At 39.1% G+C, this 20,143-nt stretch overlaps 2 protein-coding genes across 2 annotated transcripts in view; one reads left to right on the top strand and one right to left on the bottom strand.

Annotated features, from left to right (window-relative positions):
- Positions 1 to 361: 361 nt before the first annotated feature.
- On the top strand, positions 362 to 7,118 carry LOC104026443 (photoreceptor outer segment membrane glycoprotein 2). Its single transcript, XM_009484496.2, has 3 exons — positions 362 to 942; positions 5,124 to 5,370; positions 6,852 to 7,118. The coding sequence occupies exons 1-3, from the start codon at positions 362 to 364 to the stop codon at positions 7,116 to 7,118; spliced, it is 1,095 nt and encodes a 364-aa protein (XP_009482771.1).
- Positions 7,119 to 15,515: 8,397 nt separating this feature from the next.
- UBR1 (ubiquitin protein ligase E3 component n-recognin 1) overlaps positions 15,516 to 20,143 on the bottom strand; it is a 77,887-nt gene continuing 73,259 nt past the window's right edge. The window contains exons 44-47 of the mRNA XM_075713030.1: positions 19,831 to 19,908; positions 19,034 to 19,204; positions 18,731 to 18,832; positions 15,516 to 18,234 (exon numbers count right to left, since the gene is read on the bottom strand). Coding sequence (XP_075569145.1) covers positions 18,093 to 18,234; positions 18,731 to 18,832; positions 19,034 to 19,204; positions 19,831 to 19,908 — 493 coding nt within the window. The 3' untranslated portion in view covers positions 15,516 to 18,092. The remainder of the gene's footprint in view (positions 18,235 to 18,730; positions 18,833 to 19,033; positions 19,205 to 19,830; positions 19,909 to 20,143) is intronic.

The following is a 20,143-nucleotide window of genomic DNA, read 5'->3' on the forward strand; positions in this document are numbered from 1 at the left end:
TAGAATCATCAAGAAAGTATGGGCAATGAGTAGAAGGGAAGGGCACCATGAGTCTCCTGGAGGGAAAGACAGCATATCAGCTCACTTCTAGACATCAGAAAATCTGCACAGAAAATTGCGCTCAAGACAAAAATCCATAGGAATCCAGAGTTCATTGGTTTCACTGTTCACTTATTTTTAATTGCTCTAGTGCGTGAGGCTATACAGGAAGTTTTCTGTAGTCTCTATAAATACCCAGTCAAACAGACAGTAATCTCTCTCTCTCTTCCTCAGATGTCCACTGCGTGCCTTGGGTACATGCTCCTAATCAGCTTACGAGCTTTCCTTGACCTACGCTTCTCTTCCTAATGCTGATCTGACTATGGCTGTCCTCAAAGTAAAATTCACCAAAACTAAAAGGGACAAATTGGCTCAGATCTTATGGATCCTCAACTGGGTCTCTGTAGTGAGTGGGGTCATTCTCTTCAGTCTTGGCCTCTTTCTGAAAATAGAGATCAAGAAGCGCAATGAAGTGATGGCAAAAGGGGGCGTTAACTCTGTCCCCAACATGCTGATCTCTGTAGGAGTCATAGCATGTATCATCAACTTTCTGGGTGGCAAAATCTGCTATGACTGCTCAGATGCCAACAAGTGCTCTCGATGGAAACTGGTTATGCTCCCATACATCGTATGTACCTTCTGTTTTACCTTCTCCATCCTGGTGGGTGCTCTCATGTGCTATACCATGAGGAACGAACTGGAAGAGTCTCTCTATCTGGGATTGAGGGATGCTATTAAGTTCTATAAGGACACAGACATACCTGGACGATGTTTCTTAAAGAAAACAGTGGATATGTTACAAATTGGATTCCAATGCTGTGGAAACAATGGCTTTAGAGACTGGTTTGAAATTCAGTGGGTATCTCTTCGTTACCTGAATATGGCTTCCAAGGAAGTTCTGGAGTAAGTATTTACTAGTCATACAAAAAAATCTAGGAAAAAACCTCATTCAAGAAGAATTTCTATTGAACAGAAAGTAAGTAACAGTAGTGTGAAAAGATCTTGAGATGCTTTGACATTAAAGAGAGTATGGCAAAACTGCTTATTCGCTGCCATCAGCCAAAAATTCTGGCAGTGTTTTTCTTCCTTATTAAAACACCATCTTCCGGCTAGAAGACTTCTCTCAAAGATTATTCTAAACAACTCTGGTAATGGGTCTAACTCAAGAAGAGCTAACATTTCTTCAGTCATAGGCATGTTCACAAATACACTCGTAGCTTAACTAACGTAGTAACCTTTAGCGGATAATAGTGGGAATAACACTTTGTCTAGACAACATGCTCCCTCTCAAAACAAAAACACCCAAGTACTCAAGCCAAAAATCATCATTCTGTTTACATTTAATCATTCTGGGCTTCTGTCATATACCTCACAAGGCCAAGTAGATACTCATGTCTGCCAGACCTTTGTCTCAATCAAAAAACTGTAGAATGACCACGTTACTCAGAAAATAAACTAACTACACGCACAATCAAAGTTGCCTTTTGCTAACTTTTTAGGGATACTAAGCAAAGCAAAGATGTAGCTTTCCTTTTTTAATGTGTGAATTAGCTACCTCAAAATTTCAGTTATAGTGAGCTGATGATGGAAAGAAAAAAGGATGGTACTATCAATACATTGCACAGTCAATCCTAAACACTGAAAGATCTTTCTCCTTCAAGATACTAAACTTAGAAAATCCAGGTTCAAATCTATATGTTCACACGTGAGAAACTGCCAACACCATGTACACTGCATAAAAAGGGAGGAGACAAACCCTTGAAATTTGGCGGGGCCGGTGGTGGTGGGGGGGCGGTGTTGGTGCTTCACATGACATAGCAATTGTGAAGTTATATGCTCAAAAAGAGGAGTCTGGTAACTCTTACAGACAATAGAAAAGGTAACAATAAGAATGTTTTAAAAGTAGACAATCCAATATGTAATAATTCTTTTAAAGCTGAAAAAAAGTCTTCACTGATGAGAGCAAAGTAGCTATATATTCCTGGGAAGGACAAACACAAAAAGCTTGACTGGTATTGTCAAATGTTCTGTTTTGTTGTACTCAAAAAATCAGTAACAATAAAGCCTCATGAAGGAAGGCCAAAGATGTTATTTTCACAAAACTTGCAACTTGAAACTGCCATTATAGCAAAGCATATATACAGAGCTGCAAATATACCAGAGGACAGGACGTAGGAGAAACAGCCAAGAGGACGTCAGCATGTGTAAGGCAGTTGGCTGTGGAAATAAAGCAAGCTTTAGAACAAGTGCTCTCGAGAGAGAAGGTGGAAAGCAACAGTGGCACAAAGCAGACTGACGCAAGAGGTGTTTTAAATCCTGGTTCTACACTGAAAAGTGACATGACAACAGAGATAGTCCACAGGAACTTAAGAGTAGTGTCTTACTGTGAGGACAAAAGTAAAATAAACTGCCTTTTATTTCTGTGAGTCATGCAGAAACAGTAATGTTTTACCCAGGGTCTTAGCTAAGCTCCGTTTTATTCTGCAGGGTCACCTGGGCTCTGCCATTATTTTGACAATACACTGTCAGTTAATTTTTGCCCCAGGTAGGCAGAAGATACCAGTGAAAAGTGTGTGAAGGAAGTAATTACACTGCAGAATTTCTTTTACTGTATAAGTTGGATAATTCCATCTTGATTGCTAGAATCCAAATTGGTGCTATATAAGCAAATTATACTATGATTTCCAAAAATCTGGTAGTGAAACATTTGGTATGAAATCGTTAGAAGCAAAGTCCAGCTGGTAATGTTCAGAGAGGATGGAGAACAAACTAAATATTTTTCTTGGTTTCATTTTGTACCGTATGTCAATTAGTACTTGGTAGATTAAAAGGCAAAGTAGTTGAGAACTGACATACTGTCAACTCATATGTAATCTTTTCAAAACTGAACTTTTCACCTTCTTTCATAATCCTCTTCCCTCCCTTCTCTTCTATATCTCCATTGCCAGCACCACACTGTGACAAGAAAAGGAAAGAATCAACGGGAACAGTAGGAGGATGAGGCAGGTTACAGCAGTACAATCCTATCATTGCTTTGGTTGGGTAAAAATAATCTTTTCATAGTCTCAAAAGCAAGTTTTGCTTTACAATACCACAGCAACTTTGAACTGCAGCAACAAATAGCAGTGAATGTCTCACTCCCTCGGCTCTGTTACCGAGGTCTTCCCTTCTAACAGTACCAAGATAACACCATTCTTTAATTTGCTGCTAGAGGAAACACGATGGCAGGGGGACATAACCCAAGTCTTCAAACTGCTATTGTTGGCAGTAGAAAGATTCCTCTTTATAACATGTGGCAGGAAGAAACAAAATAATTAAATTGATGCTTGGGATCAAAAGAAAAGCTTAAGACCTGGTTTAAGAGATTGTATTTTAACCATTTTAGATGCTGTACTATGTTTGGGTCATGTCACTGAAATACACAGGGCATTTTGCTAGCCCAGGTAGAAGCTTCCCTTTCACAACGTGCTGACCTTCCTCTCCTCCCTCTGTGAGGTTTCTTTTCTTCTCCCGCATTTGAGCCTTCCATTTTGTACCTCTCTGGCTCCCTTCCTTGTTTCCCTCCCAGCAAGTGATTTTGCCTATGCCAGTTACACTGCCTGCACACTTAAGTCGAGTTTCAGTGGATTACTTTGGTTCTTTTGCATTGGTTTCGGTCCATTGTCATTACCAGGAATACGGTGGCCACAAAGTGAAGAGCTAGACTTTAAAATGGAGAGGAATTAATGCCTAACCCACTCCTAGGTGGGAAATGGCAGATGAACTTCCTGACAATACTGAGCTTCCTAGCAGCTTATGTTTCTTTTGAAAGATACATTTAGTCCCAAAATGCCAGAAGAACACTGGAGCACAGAGTTTCTGCTTCTTCTGTTCACCTGATGAGCTTCTTGTGATGACTTCCTTCCCTTTAATTTAGATCCTCTGTAGATTTGTAAACATTAATAAATGAGGATAAGTTTTGGAAACTAGTAAAAATTCTACTATAAGCAAATGGTGAAAGCTGGATATCTAAGAGAAAGTTGTCTTTCATGTATTCTGGCTTCCTAACAAAGGCTAAAGGGCACGGGCTTCATTAAAATAAGCCATGTTTCTCAACTGTGGGGCTGTCTCAGGAAATAAGGCTTTTGCAATGAGCATGAAAATAGACACATGCTTAGAGGCTACTTCCCCAAGTGTGAGAGCATCTCTCAACTTCTTATATAGTCTCCAGTTTCTGGAAAATCTATGTCTCTGCAGAGCCTGCTTAGAAACAGAAGTCCTCACAAGCACACACTAACTGAAGAGCAGGTGATACAAGGAAAATGGATGTCAAGGATTCATTTAACTGTTCCAGAAACTTGATTAATCTGGGATTGTGTTCTCTTTCCATTCAATGATTTTTTTTTCTCCCTCCTATTTCTTTATCTTTCTTCTTTTCCCACTTGTTTTTCTCCTGATCTTATAGGGGATGGAAAGGAATAATTTTTAGCAATAAATACAAACAGTTTCAAAAGTTACAAAAAGTATAGTTACAAGAAGTAGAAACTCCCTTGTGAATTAGTCTCAAAACATGTGCCAAACCAGCCATTGCACATGGGTACAATGATGAAATGCTAGCAGTTTCCAGTGGTTCCTGTGGCATGCAAAGTTGTTCTTGTATTAGGTTCTCTCTTAAGGAATGCTTGCATTGAAAAATCAATCCAAAAGTAGTGAAACACAGGATTTCTAGGGCCACAACTTCCATTAGAGTTCCACCAAGACAAACAAGTTCAGAAATTAGTAGTTAGTCTTTAGTATTTTCAGCTCAAAGATACCTAAAAAAGCAACATCTCCGTGAACACTGAATCCACATCTTGCATGCACAGTACCAAGAACCACATGAGATGCTGTGCTGATACCACACTTAAGAAATACAGCAAATGAAAAATGTACTTTTCCTGCAGTAAGCAACTTTTCCAGTTGGAAATATATTCCCATTTTCCTTTGGTTACATAGGAGAGGCCTACATGGCAGCAGACTTGCATTATATCCTTTTATAAAAATGACAGACACTATCTGTTGCTGATACCAGATTTGTAACACCCAAACTTTCTGTCCTGTTGCAGCCGTCTAAAGAGCAATGTTGATGGAAAGTTCGTGGTGGATGGGGTACCCTTCAGCTGCTGCAACCCAAGCTCCCCACGGCCCTGCATCCAGTACCAGCTGACAAACAACAGTGCTCACTACAACTACGATTTTCTGACAGAGGAGCTCAATATCTGGGTGAAGGGGTGCAGAGAGGCTCTGCTGGATTACTACACAGCTATTATGAGATCCATTGGTATCACAGCATTGCTTATTTGGTTGTTTGAGGTGAGTCTCATAAAGATGGTCTGTGTCAGATTAATCAGAGACTTCCTGCTCTCTAGGATGGGAAACAACTACAGTGTAACATCGAAGAAGTGCCTCTATCTAATATAAAGTCTGCAAGCACTTCACAAACATTGCAGGACTTCCTTCAGTACAGACAACTTTCTCCAAGTCCCCAGAGCAGAAGCAAATCTCATTGAAGATGAGAACTATTAGAAATTATATATATAATTCTGTATATTTATAGAGCTTTTTCAATAGACTATGGCATGTTCCCTTCCCTGAAGCATTTATGGGATCAGATACAGGATGACACTTGCAGTGACACAACTGCAAGGCAATTAGGTGATAAGGTCTGAGGATTGTTTTAAGTCAGTTGTAACAAAGAATATACAAAATGCGAGCAGGCCTGTGGCTGAATACATTAATTTTATTTATAGTAAAAATTGAGCATAAGTATTAGTATCTCAAAGCCTCCTTTTTGCATTACATAGCTTCACCATATAGACAGTACGTGCAAGCATGGCATACCTTTTTAGATGTAGATTAGACTGCTTATTATGCAACCAAAATAAGCATATCACAGACAAGCATATACACCTGCAAAGATGCAGTCTTTCTGCTGGCATCCGTAAAGAAAGTTGTCTGGATATTGTCATCTGCAGGTAAAGGACCCCCCAATGGCATAGGCTAAAATATGGTTTTCTTCCCTTTTTAGTAAGTTTTCATTTTCTGATTATTGCTGTATTGCATAAATATTAGCACTATAATTAAAATAGCTCTCAGCAGTCCTCAAGCAGTGCTAGATGTGGGGGAGGGGGGTGCCAGAAACAACAGGCCTCTGGCAGCACACGAAAAAGCTGTGAGCTGGCTCTCCGTGCTCCCTTAAATGTTGACATGCTGATCTCTATTCCAACAGAACTATGAAAATGGTTTTTTTTCCTAAACTTATACTTGAGCCTCTAGTATAGGCCATCCTTCTTAATTTTAATGCATTGACACGGAGGACACATATGGCTTATATATGAATGATTAAACTCCTTGGAGGAAATACCGATTTAATCAAGGTCAGTGGAAAAAAACAAAAATCCACAGAAATTAACAGACTACAATTTCAATTTTTTTTTTTTCCCAATGACTGATGGTTCCATTAATTGATCATCCATTCTACATCAATTAGTTGTAGTCTCTGAGGCTGCAGTGTTCCCAAGTAATTCTAGGTATTTATGTGCTAATAGCATGTAAGTGGGAATACTACCTGAAGAAAGGAGAGAGAATCAATCAATCTCTCCCTGGTATTTTTCTTTCTAAAAAATATAATTAATTGGAAGAGTGGTTAGATATATTGCTGGGATAAAGAATTTGTCTGCTTTACTCAATAATAATTATTAGGCCTGTAAATACACAAGTCAGAAAGCTGACTTAGTAGTAGGACTGAGGCTGTAATTTAAACTCTCTGTTTAACCATGAACTGTTTCTTACAGCTCTCTGTCCTTATTGGTGTCCGGTACCTACAAACCGCAATGAAGAACGTCCTCCTGCTAGGAGATTTGGAGGGTGAATCAGATGGTTGGTTACTAGAAAACAGCTTTGTGGAAACTGCCAAATACAATATCAGTATCATTAAGAACCTCGGCAAAGCCAATCAGATCTCCACTATCTCAGGCATGAACGACCCCAACATTGATGTTCAGAACACAAACTGTGGCAAAACCAATGTTACAACAAAATCTATCCCAGCAGCTAGCTAGGCGAGTCTTCAAAGAAATGACATCACAAGTGTAGCTTTGACCTATTACAGTCTTACAGCTACCAGATTTTTCACTGGCAGGGGAAAAAAAAGGTAGGAAAACTAATAAGGCAATTGAACAAACCATGGACTGGTGACAGCTCCAAAAATGCTGATACTTCTTTGGCTGGATGTATTTTTACTGATTCTTGTGAAATCCCTGATTTTCAACGCTGCACAAAACAAACTTTTGGAATTCCCCCCACATTCTCTCCCTTGCTTACATACTGCTGTCATGGTCTGAATATGTCAGAATAATCATTATGCACGAGCAAATGTTCCAGATAGGGTGGGGTCTACATCTACTAACATACAGATTGGTCTACTACATACCAACAAAGTTTGTCATTACTGTCATTACATCTACAGAAATCCCAGCAGCAGGGAAATGACAAAAGAAATTATTACACTGGATGAAAAGATTCTTTAAAAAAAAAAAAGACAAAAACTGTGAAATGAAAACTCTGTTAGTCCAAGTTAGGATAGGGGAAATTTTAGCCCAATTAGACATAAATTACAGCCCTTCTAAAAGAACCTACTAGCCAGGTGAAATTGAGTTGAAGGCAATGAAAATAAGCATAATGTATGGCACACACACACGCGCCCCTCCCACCCCCGCAACCACTCTGAAGTATCTCCTCACTTTTTCCCCTCCATAGTTTAGAGAAAGCCAGCTGCCATACCTCCCTGCAAGTCAATGGCTACTGCTGAAAGTAGTTCTCTGCTCAGGAAAACTAATTGACAGCTCATGCTGGGATACTTAAAATTCCAAGTAGCACGCGATAGCACAAGTTTAAAATCAAGCAAATACTTCTCGTAAAACAAATACTGATCATCCTAGATGTTTAAAATCTCTTAATTTCAAAAGTACTTCCATAGATCCAGGGGCTGGAAGATAAGGGATTATTTGGAATGAAAGAAGGCAGAGATAGACTGACAGAGCTCCCATCACGTTCCTAGTACAGTGCTCAGGAGCTTTGTCAATGCATGGAGTGAAACCGCCTGCACCCAAGACACTTGTAGTTACAGGGTGCCCTACGACTGTAATCCACCATTAATAGTAAGCAGGAAAAACATACCGATACAGAATATAGGACCAAATTAAATGTTTTACTTCTCGCTGTTGTGACTAATACATTGTTTGAAAACAAAATTGGACAGCTTGTGCATTCTTTGAGTATAATCAAGTAAAAGAAGTTCTATCACTGGGATATTAAAAGCGGAACTATTCCTGCTTTTGAAACTGTGCAAAAGTAACAGTAAAAATTCCTTTGCCTGTCTAAACAATGCTGTTTTCTGTAACACTAGAATAAGCAAGAATTACACTGTAAGAATATATTGTAAATAAAGTGTGTGATGTAAAAATCTGTACTGTAATTCAAGCGGGCTATATGTGTGATCATAATTTCAAACGCAATTGCTTCACTGCTTAAAGTTTTAGGCCTATACTTAAGTATGTTAAAAATAAAAATGGACAGATGGGGTCTGTCCACAATAGTAGCCTGTAGAAGATGTTTTGCAAAAGGCATGTAAGAGGCAAAACCATTAGAAAATAGTTCTTTCCCTGACAAAGCCTCCTAACTTTCAGGGAACAGCAGTTTGGGACTTGGTATGACAAAGAGAGTATTTGTATCACTGTGTTTTAATAAATCTCAGCAGACATTTTTTTCTATGAATTTGCATAGTATTTTTTTAAACCCAATCATGTTTTTGATATCCAAAACACAACAATGAGCTTCAGATTTTAATTTCTCACAATTCAATTCTGCATTGTTAGAAAAACCACTTCTCTTTGCTCGTTGACTCCCTGATAACTTAATCAGGTATCTCCCAATTCTTGCTGTAAGAGGTAGCTGATGGTCATTCCTTATTTATTCCCTCCATGTCATCCCTGAGTTTACAGTCCTCTATTATAATCTCCCTTGGTCCTATCTTTCCAAGTTGAAGAAGTTGCTATTTAACCTTTTCTTCTACGGAAGTTGTTTCACACCTTTGATAATTTTCATCACTCTTCTCCATTTATTATTTTTAAATGAACAACACTGTGTAGAGCTGAAGACATCAGGAACTAAATAAGTCTTCTGTCCTTTTCCTAAGAATTCCTATCATTGCTCTCCCTTTTGACTGTTTCTGAGCATTGAGATAACCTTTTCACAGAACTGTTTAGACTGGACATTAGGAAGCGTTTCTTTACCGAGAGGGTGGTCCAACACTGGAACAGGCTTCCTAGAGGGGTGGTGGATGTCCCAGACCTGTCAGTGTTTAAGAGACATTTGGACAATGCCTTTAATAACATGCTTCAAGTTGGTCAGCCCTGAAGTGCTCAGGCAGTTGGACTAGATGATCATTGCAGGTCCCTTCCAACTGAAATAGTCTATTCTGTTCTACCGCAAGATGTTAGCTTTTGCATAGCTACATTAACTTTCGTTTACCAAAACTGGATCTTCTGTTATTAACCAGCTGCTAAGTTTCATAACAGCCTGCTGAAAACATTCCAAATAAGCTTTTTTACAGAGTATCTTTGTATCATTGGCAGAATTTGCCACTTTATAACTCCCTTTTTCAGATCACTTCTGAAAATGCTGAAAAAAACCCCATGCAGATTTCTGTGGATCTCAGTTGTTAAGCTTCTTCCATTGTGAAAATAGACCATTTATTCTTTTACTTTGTTGCTGAACCAGATCTTCCTTTTTATCTCATGACAGCTTCTTCTAATTCTGTGAGTTGGAGGACACTATTCAAAGCTTTTTGAAATCTACATTATTACTGACTGGCTCAACATCTTCATCATATTCATTAACTCTTGCAAAGAATTCGATTTGTAAGCTAAGACTTCCCTTTACAAGAACTGTGTTAACTCTTCCCTTTGCACTGCATTTACCTATGTGTCTACTTCTATTCTTCATTTCAATCACTTTGTCCAGTGTGGAATTAAATTTAACTGGTGCATAATTCCCTCAACCATTTCTGAGCGCCAAAACCTTACTTCTGCATCGCAGTCTGTTGTGATGGTGGTGGAGCAGAACACTGAGCACAACAGTGTCCTGAGTCTTACCAGCAGCACTAAAATTAGCTGATACGTACCAGAAAAGAATGAACACAGAAAGGTGTAGTACCTTGACAGATCAAGGAGAAAGACAGTCATGTATTGCAAATTAATCAGACTTTACATCAGAATATGATTTTAAAAAAATGCAGGGTTTTTTTTTTCAGATGAGTATGCAAAGTGGCACACATGTCAGGCAATAGGAATCACTTCCTCAACATGATTTAAGTCCATCTACATTTGAAAAAACACTTCTAGATTGCTCAATAACCAAGAGGTGTAAGATAACCAGAAATAACTCAGAGAAAACCAGAAATTATTTCTGTAGATTTGTTTCATTCAGAAAAATTGAATCAAGAGGACTAAGAATATGCAAATTTAAAAAAAATAAAATGTTTTTTTAAAAAGAGAAAGTGAGGAATGGTTCAGTGTGATGAAAATGGTTGTAAAAAAGGAAATAAGAGCATAATTTAAAAAAAAAAAAAAAAAAGAAAATCTCACTCAATTTTAGGAAATATTTCCTAATGGCAAAACACATTTAACTCTAGAAGCAGACGAAACCTGACATTTTGCACCATTTAAAAATCTCTCTAGGTCAACTATTTAGCTTCCAGACTTCCAAGAGCTGTGAGCTTACTCTTCGAGGTCCCTGTGTGATGGATTTGTCAAGAATCTGCTCTGAAAAATAGATTTGGAAGAAAGAGTGAACTAAAATGATCATCTAGCCTGAGCGTCTCTGTAAAGACACAGAAATTTCATGCGGCGGTTGCTGCACACACGAGCATGAAGAGCAGAGGGATAACCGTCCAGCTACACATTTTCCCTGGCCCCCACACAGCTCATTTACTTCCGTACGAAGAGAACACATCTTACCATAAAAGACTAGTTAGTATTTGGCAAGTTAACTTTTGTCTCTCAGCCAACTGCCAAAAAACTGCAGCAGCGGCCAGCGATGTGATCACTTGTGAAATTAACGGAGTATCAGCACACATTTAAACAGGGAACAGTCATCATCCTGACGATTACCAGTAATTACTTCGTCATTAGATTGTTCATGTCTATCCTGGATAGGCAGAGTCCCCACTGACATAGACATACGACACAAAAGATGTCAGCTCATTTCACAACGATCAGGATAAAATTTGCTTTTTTAAATAAATGCTTTCTTCTTTGCTTTCTGTGTATTAGCTTCCTCCGGCAGCGTAAGCGCACCCTGCATACCTAGCTTGCTTTACAGCACCTGTCACAATAGTCTGGGTTTCCTCGAGTATTCAACATTACAGCCACTGGATCAAGAAAACAAACTCAGGTAGCAGCACAGACTCCATCTTTAATTCTCCGTAATTTATAAAGACACAGACGGCATTAGCAAGCCAAGCCTTTAAGCCGGAGCATCTGCTCAGATACAGAAATAAATACGATTTGGGGGACACTTCTTATCCTATTTGTTATTAATGCTTAATCCAGTCAGAATTAATAACAATATATTTGTGCAATAGCAACTTCCAGAGTAAGGAACTCACCTATGCATAAAGTGATCTTCTTTATGAAGTTCTTCATATTTAAAAAAAAAAAAAAATTAAAAAAGAAACATTTTAATGTTCAGGGTCTGGTGAAGGCACTATGACAGTTCCTGTAGAAATTGCAATCACAATGCTCTTCTTTTAAAGCTTTCTGATTACCACTGAAAACACCTGCTCTACATCAATCATAAAGAAAAAATATACGAGTACAGCATATTTAGTTTCACTTACCTTAAAAAAAATGAACACAGCACATTTCCTTAGGAGCTAGAAATGTCCCTTCTGCAAACTGATTTTTTTAAATCGCATACAATCATACAGTTCTCTACAACACAAGATTCATGATATTTAAAATCTTACAAATCGTTTGGTACACATGTGCTTTATATCAGTTTCCCACTATGGGAGCACTTTAGGCTCTGCATGCAGTTCTCTGCAGTTTAGCAAAGGACCGTAAAGGTGCGAAGCTCATAGAACACACATGGAGTCCTTATTCATGAGGAGACCATCACTTAAATGGGTGATCTTGTCCTGTTCCTGTATGTCAATTAACTGAAGCAGACTGCCTGTAGTACGCAAATCAAATTGCTCCGTGAAGTGTTGTGTAAGTCTGAATTTGGAAAATAAATATTCCTAAATCATCTACAGCATCATGTGATTGAGATACTTTGGTTTTGGCACTTTTAGTAAAGGTCAGCACCATTCACAGAAAGAAAAATGGAATGAAAGAAGATTGGAGGCTTTTTATCATCTAGAGTAGATTCTTCCTCAGGCTGCCACGGTATGTTCAGGATAACCTTCAAGCAGAAACTTTGGTGCATTGGGATGACCTCTCCCCAAGCACTGGACTGTATCTCAATACTTGTACCCAAAGAGGCTAATATGACATTTTAGAATCATAGAATCCTTTAAGTTGGAAAAGACCTTTAAGATCATCCAGTCCAACCATTAACCTAACACTACCAAGTCCACCACAAAACCAATTAAGGGTAGAGTAGTAATTTCATGTTTCCTGGCTTGGTGGCTGGATTATTTTTTAATGGAAGTAATATAGAATCATAGAATCGTTTAGGTTGGAAAAGACCTTTAAGGTCATCCAGTCCATTTTGGGCACTATTAAGAGGAAGGAGACTGGTTCTGCAGCCTGCTGAAAAAGACTAACCACAGATCTTCATAAATATAGCAAGGGCTTGAAATGATCATGAAATCCAGAGTCCCCACTACCTGCTTCACAACATTTTGTTGAGGCTTATTCACTCAAGCATGAAGCCTAGAAAGCTCCTAAAATTAAGTCTGATGGATTCTAAGTTGTTTGACAACCTGTAATTAAACAGCACAAACTATACTCCTTTTTTGACATTGATTTAACGAACAATAGTCACACAGAAATAAAAAGAAAACTCAGGTCCAGTTTTAATGTTTCATGTTTAACTTCATACCTGGTCTCCCCTTACTCACATTATAGAAAATAATGTATACAATCCCTTTGAATTTCAGCTCGCTCCCTTCAACGCACATTTCCTTCACATTTCCAACACAGTTTCTCCTTCATGTACGCTTTTGACCATACTGAATGTAAGTTTAGAGAAATGTAGCTAGGATTTAGAAATAACTGGTTTGAGAGACTTGTATAGGAGTGGATTTTCATTATTAGCTGTTTGTTTTCTGTATCAAACCCCAAATTTAGCCTACCTGCAAAATACAGATAAAAACAAATAAAAGAGATTGTGCCACAGAAATGAAACAACTTCCATTTTTGAAGAAAGTATCTTTGAAGATCTTGTCAAGTAATAGGGTAAAAGAAACTAAGTAACAAACTTAGATGCTGTATCACACATCTGACTAGTTCACAATGGAGATTATTCAAGGATATTGTCTAGAAAATAAAGCGGATTTCAACCATAAAGCAAAGCATATGATGGCCAAAATCCTCCTCTGTATGATTTTGTACATAGCACTTTGAAATTCTTACTATGCAAGAAATGGTGCTGTGGCTTCCCCGCCCCCAGTGAATGGGCTTCTTGTTCTAATGTTCTTCAGAAGGCTTTAATCTAGGTACCTTTGTGGTGGGTTGACCCTGGCTGGACACCAGGTGCCCACCAAAGCCACTCCATCGCTCCCCTTCTCAACTGGACGGGGGAAAGAAAATATAATGAAAAGCTCGCGGGTCGAGATAAGGACAGGGAGATCACTCGGCAACTACCGTCGTGGGCAAAACAGATTCAACTTGGGGAAAAATCAGTTTATTACCAGTCAAATCAGAGTAGGATAATGAGAAATAAATACTAAATCTTAAACCACCTTCCTCCCACCCCTCCCTTCTTCCCAGGCTCAACTTCACTCCTGATTTTCTCTACCTCCTCCTGAACAGCGGGACGGGAATGGGGGTTGCGGTCAGTTCATCACACGCTGTCTTTGGTGCTCCTTCCTCCCTCAGGGGAGGACTCCTCACACTCTTCCCCTGCTCCAGCGTGGGGTCCCTTCCCACGGGAGACAGTCCTCCATGAACTTCTCCAACATGAGTCCTTCCCATGGGCTACAGTTCATCACGAACTGCTCCAGCGTGGGTCCCTTCCACGGGGTGCAGTCCTTCAGGAGCAGACTGCTCCAGCGTGGGTCCCCCACGGGGTCACAAGTCCTGCCAGCAAACCTGCCCCAGCGTGGGCTCCTCTCTCTCCATGGGTCCACAGGTCCTGCCAGGAGCCTGCTCCAGCGTGGGCTTCCCACGGGGTCACAGCCTCCTTTGGGCACACCCACCTGCTCTGGTGTGGGGGTCCTCCCCGGGCTGCAGGTGGATATCTGCTCCCCTGTTAGCCCCCATGGGCTGCAGGGGCACAGCTGCCTCACCAGGGTCTTCACCACGGGCTGCAGGGGAATCTCTGCTCCGGTGCCTGGAGCACCTCCTCCCCCTCCTTCTGCACCGACCTTGGTGTCTGCAGGGTTGTTCCTCTCACATACTCTCACTCCTCTCTCTGGCTGCAGTTGTGCCGGTTTTTTTCCCCCCCTTCTTAAATATGTTATCCCAGAGGTGCTACCACCGTTGCTGCTTGGCTCAGCCTTGGCCAGCGGTGGGTCCATCTTGGAGCCAGCTAGCATTGGCTCTGTTGGACATGGGGAAATCTTCTAGCAGCTTCTCACAGAAGCCACCCCTGTAGCCCCGCCGCTACCAAAACCTTGCCATGCAAACCCAATACATCCTTTTACCTTTTCAGGAACTGGTTCTTAAAAACCGTTTGCTTTACTAAGAATAAGCATGGAAAGCAACACCATTAACACCCAAATTCGGTAAGCTCAACGGTGCCCAAAGCTACAACAATGCAGCAAGAGTGATGACAGCCAGCAGCTTGTAACATAAAAAGGGGCAAGAAGTACTGGCTGCTTCTATGTAAAAGCTTTCTTGGCTGTTTGCTTAGCTCTGTAATAACACACTTTTTTTAAAATGTGTATCACACAGCACATTAGACCAACACCACAAACTTTCCCTTTCTAGAGGTTAAGTATCTGACAGACAATACAGCCAGTTCTTCTTTGAGAAGCTATAAACCCAGAGTCACCCAACTCATCAGTTTAAGGATATCCAAATATGAAATTCTGTACTTAAGACTTCTTTTACAAATTGAGGTAGACACTGCAGGAATTTGCATCTGTAAAATACTAGGACAAATTTCGAGTGGAATATTTCTTTAAATAAGAAAAAGCATGCCACCATTACTAACTGGTACAATGATGATACAGACTACAGGGATGACTGGTATTGTTTACCAACCATTTACTAACTCTTCTCCTTTTCCATACTGACAGATGCCGCTATAATGCTCTTGTAAAATGAAGTATCAAAGTGCCTCCCAATAAAAATTGAATCATCTATGAGAATTTACTTTATTTCCTTTTTTTAAATATACATATACAAGATATTTTATTTCAAAAGCACAAGAACATTATACAAGTTTCAAATTTACATTTTTGCAATTAAAGATACCAATATGTGCATTATCAAATAACTTCTTCTGTCAGCTTGGATGGAACAAAAATCAGTGGCATAAGCATCTTGCGATCACTAAATACAGATTATACTCACAGTGAACAAAACTGCATAGTAATTTATGAAATGAAAGATGACCACGCTAGCCAGTGAATGATATGGGAGCCCATTTGCTAAATTAGTATGTGCAAACGTACAGAAAGATGCAACTTTCCTCTCCCACTTCTTCAGCTACAAAGAGATTTCTGGAGCTTTAAACATGAGCTCACCAGCCCAGACTAGCTCCTGTCCTTATATACTACAGTTCAGACAGAAAACAAAATAAAGTGATCTCACTGCATATTTGATAACGGAATTTTTGTATCAGTGAAGTGCAAGGTAACTGAAAGTTTTTGATAAATGACTAGGTAAGTATCAGAGGGAAACAGTAAGTGAATACAGTTTTGGTATCAACGAGGCATACATTTGCTGGTCTTAATCCAATATTTTTGTTGGTAAGAAGTGTTTTGATGACCTTAGGAATGGCCAGTGCATGCAAGTTTTCATGACAACTGTTCTTTTAAATTCAGTATGCATTTCAAATACATTTTAGAGAAGACTAACAGAATTAATGTCTGTAAAGAGTTTCATATTCAGGTTTAAAATTTGAAAGAACCAGAATCAGGAGAGTGGTCTTAATTGCAAGAAACAGAATACCTGAAAAATATACCAAAGCCAACTATTTATACCACCAGGGAAGGATTATAGCAAAAGTTATAAAAAAGTATTTCAAGTCAGAACAATATTTGAGTTCATTGGTGTTCCATTCTTAGATGAGCTATGGTGCTGTTCAGTGCACTCATATGTACTCTAAAAACTTTAAAAAACTAGGAGAACAATGATATTTAAATCTAAATCATTATTTGTGATTCTACTATCTCTCATACAATCAGTAGCAAAAAAATCAAACAGAAATCATACAAAAACACGCTCTCAGACATCAATTTGAAAACCTCCCCTTGCAAACCCGATTAAAATGACACAAAAGAAACCAAATAGCAAAGGAGTGGGGAAATTCAGAGGACTGACAACTTCAAACTTTCACACAGAAATGGGATTTCCTGGAAAAGCATTTTTACCCATCACATTACAAATTTTCTCGTGTATATTATGGCTGAAATTCAGAAAACAGAACAAGAAACATTTAGAACTGAAACACAATCACGTATCATTGAGAGAGAGTTCAATCACAATGTGCTATTAACTACTGAAGGGCTGAAAGAGAGACTTAGCCACCTTTTTTTCCCTTTTCTGCTCTAACTGGCACTGAGCCACTAAACATGCCCCCCAAAACACACAATTTCATTTATGCAGGCAGGGCTCCAAACAATAGTGACAGAGGATGAAGAGTGTAAAATTCCTCAAATATGGGCAAACAAACTTATTTCTGATTCTAAAACTTGCTGCTTTTGGGCCTTGATTTTAGTCCAGTGATAGCTTTGAAGGTCTTCTGCTTTATTGAAGTCTCTGGCTCTTGTATAACTTGCAGAGCTACACTACAGCTACCTAACAACTACCTTTCATGTTTGGTTCTCGGGCAAAATCTCAGAAGACAAATTGTAAAAGAAGTAAAACTAACCACAACCTAGCCAAATGGTGTAGCCCTAGACCTCTTAGGATATACAACATTAATAGAGGACAAATTCATCAGATAAAGTGCAGTTCTGGCAATGCAAAAAGCACAGACTTTATTGTTTGATGCAATAAGCAAGATGGTAATTCCCCCATGCACCTTCTGTCCCACACTTCTCCTTTAAAGACTTCATTAATGAAAACTCTTCATTAAATCCCAGGATATAGCTGAATGCAGGCTTTTTCTGCACAATTTAATGTTTGCTGTACCTGTTGCTACAGATTACTAAAGGCCTGGCACCACTTCCACTCCAATATTATGCCACAGATCTTGACCTATTTAAAAGCTTCACTAAGCTTGGGAACAGAACCCAGGAAAAAAGTAAAGGAGGCTTTTCCATAGCAACACCATTAAGATATATTCTCAAGGCATGGAAGAGACAGAAATGTGGTATATGCCCTGAAGCAGAGCATTTGGGAAGCTGTCCTTGTCAAAACATGTGAAACAATTACAACTTCTCAAAAAAGTGGAAATACTTCTGGACCTGAATGTTCAGTAATAATTATATAATGCAGTTTTCCTTTTTGGGGGAAAAAAAAAAAAGAGCAAAACATGTGACATGAGATTGTTTCAATGTATCAGTAATACAACCTTAGAGAATCCCTCATGTCTGAACTACAGAATCCACTTGAAAGTAGATTATCTACTGCCACCCTCCTTTCCTTTTCCAAAGCACTGCCAAAAGTAAGAGTTTTCACTAAAAATCCAGAGACTTAGAGCAGTTGCCAGTTGAATCCAAAGAAGATCTGATTCGTTTCTTGGCTCCTGGCAATCTCCTCTATGATGCAGTGCTGCTGCCATAGCAGATGGAGCTTCCGGTAACGCTCCCGACATAAGTGCAAGGGATTGCCTCTTCTTCATAGAAGAAAACAGGAGAATACCCAATAAGTATATCAGAATAGCAGCTGACAAACTGTTCCATTAATAGTCTAGCATTAACACTCCTAATGACAGCCAGAAAATATTAAATACTTGTGTGAACACCAATTCCAACAAGTATACTGGAAATGAAAAAAATTCTACATGCGACACGCAATGACAGCCATTTCCAAGATGACATTTTGGCAACGGCAGGTGTTGCACATTTCTGATGAAAAGCATACAAAAAATATTCTTGAGAAAAGTAAGGAAGTTTAACAGTACCAAAAAAGTGCATTTTTCCATTTTGAATGACCCATTCATGACTGAAAACTGCCATCAGGAATTTGAAGTTAAACAAGTTCACCAGACCAAGATACATATTACAGTGCTGTCCATGCTAGCAGGAAGAACATGTTGTCTAATGGGTGTAAGAACGAAAGAGGTACCAAAATAGAAATGTAGAAAGAAAGTCAGTCAAACATTTACTTACTTCAGACCTGGATCTGTTTCTCCATATTCATCCAAGTAGGGAGCAGGATATAAGCAGCCCCTGGTTTTACCTTCAATGAGGACAACTTTGCATTCCCTGATTCTTAAAGAAAAAATAGATACATTTAAAATATAAGACAACTCCCAGCAGTTTCTTAACTTTTTGGTGAGCTACAGTTTAGGTCAAAACAATGTTTCTTCATCTCAGACAAAAAGAATCAAGTGCTTTGACAATGTTATGAATTTTGACCTCCAAATATTTCCCTTTCCTCTTTAACACATTAAATTCTGGCTAGCTACTTACTTGAGAAACATACAGACTCCAGCTCCACACTGAAGAGCGTGAGAAGTACAGGCTCCCAACTCCTCCCCATTCACCAGTTCCTGACAGCAAGTATTCTGGGAACACAACATAGCCCCACAGAATAAACACAATACTGGATGTTTTTGTTCATCATCAGAAGACCGCGGGCATCTAGGAGAAGTGTAACCAGAACATTACTGCAGAAATTATAACTTTAAAAGAAATGTTAACTATGAATAATGTTGCTTAAAAAACAAACCACCCCAAAAAAACTCAACCCACAAACAAACAAAAACCTAAGACATAGTATGTCTTAATCATATTTCACATATCTGCCTCCTTTGGCTATATTGCTTGAAATATTTTATCTGCAAGATATCTGTTGGACAGATGATCTGCTGAAGTCCCTTCTAACCTGAATTATCTTATGATTCACTCTTCCTGGCATAAAACAGCGCCAACCTTCTGGGCCTGTTGTGCCCAGTGCAAAAATAATTTTCAGGCCTATGGCCAAACCAAATGCACATGGCACTGGTGAAAAATGACCAGCAGATTAAGTTATAATAATCTTATATGCTATCCTATCAAACACAAGTGACTTCATTTAGTTAGCTGTTGTGTTTCAGATTTAAAATGAACACGTGCTAGTACTGGCCAGTATAACCCTAACAGTGTCTTCACTTCTGCAAAATAATTTCTGTACATAGTTTTAACACCAGTTACAATAACTGCAAGAATGTAAGAGTGACTAAAAGTGACAAAACACCTGAAAGACAACTGAATATGTCACATCTTACCTAAACTGAGAGGCTTGGTTCAGAAGGCAGCTATAGTCTTCAGGAAGCTCTATTAAACTATTTCTTTTCCTAGGATACCTGGGTAAGTGAAAAAGAACTATTACGAGAATAATAAATATCGCAGCAAAGAACAGAATGGATAGCTATAAATTCCTGCTAAGCTTTCAGTCCTTTCTGCAAAATTCTGCAGTTCTAGAGCAGTTCCTCAGTCTTAGAAGCCCAAGTTAGAGGCTCCACATAGGAACTTCAACATCTCTGTATTTCAGCAAAGATGATGAAATTAAATTTCATGTGTCACCTACATGTATGAAGA

This window comes from Pelecanus crispus, chromosome 6 (genome assembly GCF_030463565.1).
Source record: "Pelecanus crispus isolate bPelCri1 chromosome 6, bPelCri1.pri, whole genome shotgun sequence".
NCBI classification, from domain to species: Eukaryota; Metazoa; Chordata; class Aves; order Pelecaniformes; family Pelecanidae; genus Pelecanus; species Pelecanus crispus.

Bases quoted from the DNA above. Each gene is read 5' to 3' on its own strand.
- LOC104026443 (XM_009484496.2), top strand. From the start codon at position 362: ATGGCTGTCCTCAAAGTAAAATTCACCAAAACTAAAAGGGACAAATTG. The intron at 943-5,123 runs GTAAGTATTTAC...GTCCTGTTGCAG, and splicing joins GCTTCCAAGGAAGTTCTGGA to CCGTCTAAAGAGCAATGTTG. The intron at 5,371-6,851 runs GTGAGTCTCATA...TGTTTCTTACAG, and splicing joins TGCTTATTTGGTTGTTTGAG to CTCTCTGTCCTTATTGGTGT.